The sequence below is a fragment of the Populus euphratica genome, unplaced genomic scaffold, assembly GCF_000495115.2.
Source record: "Populus euphratica unplaced genomic scaffold, PopEup_1.0 scaffold46.1, whole genome shotgun sequence".
Taxonomy (NCBI): domain Eukaryota; kingdom Viridiplantae; phylum Streptophyta; class Magnoliopsida; order Malpighiales; family Salicaceae; genus Populus; species Populus euphratica.
The window spans coordinates 843,699-850,932 of NW_011499852.1; the positions used below are offsets into that span (position 1 = coordinate 843,699).

General features: G+C 29.1%; 2 protein-coding genes across 2 annotated transcripts in view; one reads left to right on the forward strand and one right to left on the reverse strand.

Moving 5' to 3' along the window:
• LOS4 (P-loop containing nucleoside triphosphate hydrolases superfamily protein) overlaps positions 1–381 on the reverse strand; it is a 6,167-nt gene extending 5,786 nt beyond the window's left edge. Inside the window, exon 1 of the mRNA XM_011020543.1 lies at positions 35–381. Within this exon, the coding sequence (XP_011018845.1) occupies positions 35–262 (228 nt within the window). The 5' untranslated portion in view covers positions 263–381. The remainder of the gene's footprint in view (positions 1–34) is intronic.
• Positions 382–5,385: 5,004 nt separating this feature from the next.
• LOC105121762 (ruvB-like 2) overlaps positions 5,386–7,234 on the forward strand; it is a 2,876-nt gene continuing 1,027 nt past the window's right edge. The window contains exon 1 of the mRNA XM_011020544.1: positions 5,386–6,272. Coding sequence (XP_011018846.1) covers positions 5,524–6,272 — 749 coding nt within the window. The 5' untranslated portion in view covers positions 5,386–5,523. The remainder of the gene's footprint in view (positions 6,273–7,234) is intronic.

Genomic DNA, 7,234 nt, shown 5'->3' on the forward strand with positions numbered 1-7,234 from the left:
GGTGAGAGTGTTGGGGGGGGGGGGGGGGTCGTACGGCTTGTATTCTAGAGTCAGCAGGTTCGTCAAGGAACTTGTTGACTTTCGTGTTCTCGTCGATAGCTAATGCGTCAACGTTTAGCTCCGAGACAGCTTTTTCCTCTGTTGCGGTCGGCTGAACCTCTTCGTCATCTACTTCGTCGCTCCATAATCTTTTAGTCTCCGGCACCGCCGGGTTTTTGCCCTCGGAGCTGGAAGCGGCGGTGGTTTCAGTAACTTCCGCCATTAGAAAGATCGAGGGAGTTGCGATCGACAGCTGATTGAAGTTGAGAGAGGGAAAGAAAAAACAATACCAACAGAGCGGATAGCAGTAGAAGGTTCTAGTTGATTTATATAGAGAGAGAGAGTGTAGAGATTTACTCTGATTTAATTAGCTTAATATTCAAGCGGTGAAATTTAATTAGCTTAAATTTCAAGCTGCCAAGGTGGTTCCTAGAGTGAAGCGATAAATTTTATTTACAGTTTCCCTGTGCCAAAGAAATTTCTCTGAGTCTGTCTCTCTCTTTTTCAATCGTCAACAGATAAATATCATCGGTACAACCTTGTTACATTAGATTAGAATTAGAGTCGGAATTGGAATTAGACTACTTGGTGGATTTTTTTTAAAACCGAAAAAAAACGGGTGTTAAAGAGTTGCCACTGTTTTTTAAAGTAAAATAAAATTTTGTAAATCAGAGTTATAGAATTTTATGCTAAAGGATGATGATGGAAAAAAATGAACCAAAAAAAGTTTTAATTCAATTCAAGTTAATATAAAAAAACGTGTAACTTGAATACGGAGTATGAGATATTCTTCTAAATAAATAAATAAATAAATAAATTTAATATTAAATATTAAAATTAAAAAAATAAATACAAAATATAATTTAAAAAATAATATTAACTCAAGCTAACAATAAATATTCATAATCCAAATTATGAGATAAAAATTACCGTATCAAGAAAAATAATGAAGTCAATTCCTCAGCAATACAATGCTAAAGGCTAAAAAATAAAAATAAAAAAGCAATTTTAAAAAAAATGAAAAAGCAAAAATAATAAAAAATAAATTTAATATAAAAATAAAATGAAAGATATCAATCCATGTTAAAGTTTTATATATGTGATCTTGGTCATGAAACTGTAATAACCGCACTGAAAAATTTAATGAAACCCAATTTTAAACAAGTCAAATATTAAAAGGTAAAATTAAAAAAAAATAATAATTTCAAAAAAGAAATCAAGGCAAAAAAAAAAAGAATAAGAGTCAAATCTGACGTCAAAATTAAATCAAGTAAAAAAAATAATTATAAAAAAATAAGGTTAAATCTTATATAAAAATCAATTAAAATAAAATGATAAGGGAATAAATTAAAAACAAGATAAAAAAATGATTCGAAAAAAATAAAAAATAATCAAAATCAAAAAAATAAGAACTCCAAGAAAATAAAAGACAACCTTTGATTTTTGCTAAGTTGGCATAGTTTTTAAGGGGAAGGAAGAGAGAAAATAAAAAGAAGAAATAAAATTTTAATTAGCACCAAACTATTACATGTATTGCCAATTAGATTTACCTCTATATAAGGAATTGAAATAAATAATGTTTGACTATTTTTAGCAACTAGAAGGCATCACATGCATTATCAAAAAGGTTTAAGCACCTTTTATTAGCTTTGTATGTGCCAATAATTTTTATCTTTTTTTTATTTAATTTATTAAAAGATACAAATGCCATTGACCTCGCATGATATTAACAAAAAAAAAACATAACATAAGAACTAAAAAGCCACTTGACATGACCTAAGATTTTTTTGATTTATTTTAAGGGTATCTTAGTGATTATACTATACTAGCAAATATAAAAAATAAAATAAAAATTCTTATGCCAAAACAATTAAGCAAATGTAATTTTTAATGGTATTTTAAACATTACATTATACAAAAAAGTTAAGAGGTCATTCTACCCCCAAGCCAATATAATAAAATCTTGTAAAAAAAATGATTTTACCTATAAAAACACATCATATGATTTTCACTATGAAAAGTAAAACAATTTATCATTGTGTGAATCCATAGTAAAATATGAGAGTTTTTATAGTGAAAATATAATTACATATCAAAATTTTTAATTAGAATTAGAGAAAAAAAACTAATATGGCTAGGAGTTTTGATATTTTAATTATTATGGACTCATTATTTGGCTTTCTTTATCATTTGATTTTTTCTGGCATACTCTATGTTTTATGTGTTTTCTTTATCACATAACTTTTTATTGTTTCAATTAAATCTCTTCACAGTTAATTGTTTAATGTTTTGGCATGATAATTTGATTCTATTAGATTAGTATAGGTTTCCTACTGTGTTGGTAAAATAGTTTGATAATGGGTTTCCTATTAGATTATTATAGGTTTCTTATAGTGTTGGTAAAGTATTTCAATAATAGGTTGATGTAGAATTTTACCAAACAAAAATGCAATTTATTGTTTATTTGAAATAAAAATTAAAGGATTTAAATTGAAACCTATAGAAACAATTAAGCATCTCTCTCCTAGAAAAACTTTCCCTTTGTTTTTGGCTACTTTTTTTTTGCCTTTGGATTTTAGTCAAACTTCTTTTTTATCCCTATGATTTTTCAATTGTGTGCTTTGATACAGGAGTTAATTTCGTCACGTTGATGTCCCTGGGTAATACAGAGGAGAGATTAATTACTAAAAAGAAATTAGGGAGAGATAAATTACTTAGTTGTTCAATGTACATCAACAACAATACTTGTTCTTGGTGTCAATAAATTTTATTTAATAAAAAAAGTTATATTTATCGTGTTTCTTGCATTTTATCTTGCTGAACAAAATAGAACTAGATTGATAAAGATAATCTTCTTGGTTAAATTCTAGTATAGGAGACAATTTTAAAAGTTTTTGGGTTAATAAAATATTTGGTTAGGCTCGACTTAAAGCTTAGGCCCAATGTGCCATCATTGAGCTCAATTAGGCATGTACTCCTAGCATCTTATAAGTTTGGGTTATCATGTTAAAGTTCAACATTCTTGGATATAAACAATGTTTTTGAATCTATTTTTCGCTCTTAACAGTCTCAATCAACTCGTTCAAGCCTGATATTTTTTTATAATTTTTTCAGGACCTCGTGCAGGTCCCTTAATATTTTATACTAATCCAATGCATGTTATTTTGAGTAGAGTACAACTCAAAATATTATCACAAGAGTAAAATAACTTTTCAGTCCCTCCTCTATGTAAAAATAAGATTCATCGGTTATAAAATACCTATGAATTCTTTAAGTTTCAGGTTCATAATCTCTTCATTTTTTATAGTTTTAATATATATATATATATATATATATATATATATATATATATAATGTGGGCTCTCAAACTTATAATTCATAATGATAGGGAAAGCTCTATATATATATATATATATTCATAGCATATCTCTCTAAAATATCATTGTATTTTTTATATATAGAAGAAATTTACTTAAGCTTATAAAAGTTCTATCATCTTCCAAGAGGGATCTTTTGCAAATATTAACAACTAACCATTTTGGCTTACCAAACATCAAGCATTAATTACAAGCTTCATTGGCTAGAGAGAATGAATCAAATTGTTAGAATTAGGAGATTCACTGATTATCCAACATACAAGTCTTGTTTCTAAGTTATTTGGATATTTTGACACTTCATCATTAACTTATTATTTTTTTCAATGAAATTTAAACTACTTCTCTTTTTATATATAAAAAATGTTGTTGTATAAATAAATAAATAAAAACTTTGAGTGCTATTATGAAATAAAATCGATTATATCTATCTTTAAAATTTATAATCTTTTGACTTTAAAAACTCTTTTTTAAACATTAATTAAAACATATAAACGTTAGTAATTATATATAAAGTTAAAAGTTATTAATGCTTTATTATGGATTATAAATAGTGCAAATCCATGCTAAAATATTTGTTTTGCCCTTTTAAAACCAAGAATCAAACACACTTTTAAAGAATCAAACACACAATTAAGGGTAAAATTATATTTGCATATCTTTATTGCATAATGTAATTAAACTCATGCCCTTGGATAAAAAAAAAAACATGGCTAATGTCTAAATGGTGTTATTAGTTTCTCATATTATTTTATATAATGTAATTATCGTATAGTCCTTACAGTCAACTTTTGTTTGCCTAAGGTAAGTAGTATTTTTAGTTCTTTAATCTTAGTTTTCTTGCAATTATCACGTGGGGTTAAGAGTGTTTTAATTTTTCTTTAATTAAAAAAATATATGGCATGTGTAGAGCATGTATTAATAAGTGAGAGGTGATTGTGTCTTTTGGGTAGCATCTTTTAGTGATTGTTGGGTAGTTTTTTGGGGTAACATTTAAAGCATTGCGTCACCCTTTACATGGTGAGCCAACGCATGTCAACATTTTTGGCATGAAAAAGCTTTGAGCGATAATTTTTCACCTCTCTCTTGTTTTTCTCTCCTTCACCTTAAAGAGTATGTTGACCTTGTAAAATTACAAAGTTGTTCTCTATCTTTTAATTATATCGAATTTGATTTTTTTTTTTTTAATTTTATCTATTGACATTTGATTTTTTATGTTTTTTAAATCAAATTTGATTCTTATTCTTTTGATTTTTATTTATTTTTCTTTCAATTTTTTTATTAGATTTTATTTTTGATTTAATCCTTAATCAATAACATTTATTTTTGACATTTGAATTTTATTTTATTTTTTTTTAAAGATTTAGTTCTCATTTTTTTATTGCTCTTTTTTAATCATTTTCTTAATTTTTTTTTCAATTTTGTCCTTCAATATTTTTTTAATTAAATTTTGGTTCTTATTATTTTAATTTTTTAATAAATATTTTTTATTAAGTCTCTCATTATTTTTTATATTTTTTATACTAGATTTGATCTTCATTGTTTTAACAACTCTTTGTTTTCTTTTTATTTTTTTATAATTAAAAATTTTATTCAAGATTTTATTTTTGATCTTTTATATGATGATCTTATGATCAATTTTATTGGTTTTAAAGATTAACCTATTTTAAATTTTATTTTTTTATTTTATATAAAACTATTAAGTGCTGAGCTTTTTATTTTTTTATTTTATTTATTTAAGGTTATCTTGAATGATAGTCAAATTTATTCAAATTATCATTACTTAAATTTATTTATATTAAAAAAATTATTTTTCCTCACAGCACAGAAAAAGAAATCTAATTTCCATTAAAACTTATACTATTAATTTTGAATTCACAACCATAATTTTGTTTTTACTTCTAAATATTGCGTTGAGAATAATTATTCATTTGTTTTTTTTTTTTAAATCAATTCATCTGCCACTCGGCAAAGCACGGTCACCAATTCCGACACTAGGGAGCACCAAAATTCCCAATCTACCATCACGCAGACACGCATTCAACTTCAAAATAGTAAAAAAAACTGAAAAACCCTGAAATAAACCTTCTTTCTCTAGCAACCTCCTCCAATGGCAGACCTCAAACTCTCAGAAACTCGAGATCTAACAAGAATCGAGCGCATAGGTGCTCACTCCCACATCCGCGGCCTGGGGCTCGACTCAGCCCTCGAGCCACGCGCCGTCTCTGAAGGAATGGTGGGACAGACCTCAGCCCGCAAAGCCGCCGGCATCATCCTCCAAATGATAAAAGAAGGAAGAATCGCAGGCCGAGCCGTTCTTATTGCGGGTCAACCTGGAACCGGTAAAACTGCAATTGCCATGGGTATGGCAAAATCCCTAGGTCTTGAAACCCCATTTGCAATGATCTCCGCAAGCGAAATATTTTCTCTTGAAATGTCAAAAACCGAGGCTTTAATGCAGTCTTTTAGGAAAGCAATTGCTGTTAGAATTAAAGAAGAAACCGAGGTGATTGAAGGTGAAGTGGTAGAAATTCAAATTGACAGGCCAGCAGTGGCTGGTGCTGCTTTGAAGACGGGGAAACTGACAATGAAGACAACGGAGATGGAGGGGGTTTATGATTTGGGAGCGAAGATGATTGAGAGCTTGGGAAAGGAAAAAGTGCAAAGTGGGGATGTTATTGCTATTGATAAGCCTTCTGGGAAAGTTACCAAGCTTGGTAGGTCTTTTTCGCGGTCAAGGGATTATGATGCTATTGGACCGCAGGTTAGGTTTGTTCAGTGTCCTGGTGGGGAGTTGCAGAAGAGGAAAGAGATTGTGCATTGTGTCACGCTCCATGAAATTGATGTCATCAATAGCAGGTGCTTCCATGGAATTATATTTTCAGCGTATCCGATTGTGTTTATTTGATGGGATTGAGTTTACTAGTTATTAGGTCATGTTATCCATGCTTGCTGTGTTGTTTTGGTTTGTTGTGATACTTGAGGAAAGATGGAGGAGCTTCTCTTTAACTTAACCCATAATTTGTAAATGTTCACAATTTTTGAGAATATTAGAGACCCCTTAGCCTGTTGTTTAATAACATTTCTTGTTAAATTCCAACCTTTTAACATGGCTACAGCTAAAGCCTTAAATACTTGTCGGCTAAACCATTAGTATTAGCAAAGAACTGTTTACTAATTTTTGTTTAGAATCTTGGTGATTTTGGGTTGATGAAATATTGATAGAAACACTACCTTGCACTCTGGTAAATAAAAATTTCTGGCCTCTTTTAGCTTCTAAATCTGTTATATTTTTAGCTTGTTTATTGTAAGGTGAATATTTGAGATGCATTTCGCATGAAAGAAACAGATGACAAATGTTTGGAGAAACAGTGCCATGCAACTAAAATGAGAATTTAGAGATCTGTCACAGAGTTCACATGTCCAGAAACAAGGTTACTAACATGAGATTCCTTAAAAGTGTCATTTGCAAAATAAACTAATCACCTGATACGATATTTTATTCTTTGCAATCCTTGCAATCTTTCTTTTTTGGCATCCACCATGAAATTTTTCTCAAAGAGGATTCCTACACTAGTATATATCCTAAGCCCTCTTTCAAAAAAAATAAAAATAAAACATTGATATGCACTGTTTTAGCTATTATCTGAAGCGATGGAGATCAATCACAAATTTTTGGAAACTCTCAAGGTGGTTAATAGGGGCAGAGTTGTTTCTAAGGCAAAATTGTTTATGCAATAGAGTTGTTTCTGTGGCTTCCATACTTTCTTGTACTTCAGGGGCGGTTTCATGGGTTTCTACTGTGATGTTGTGCTCTTTCC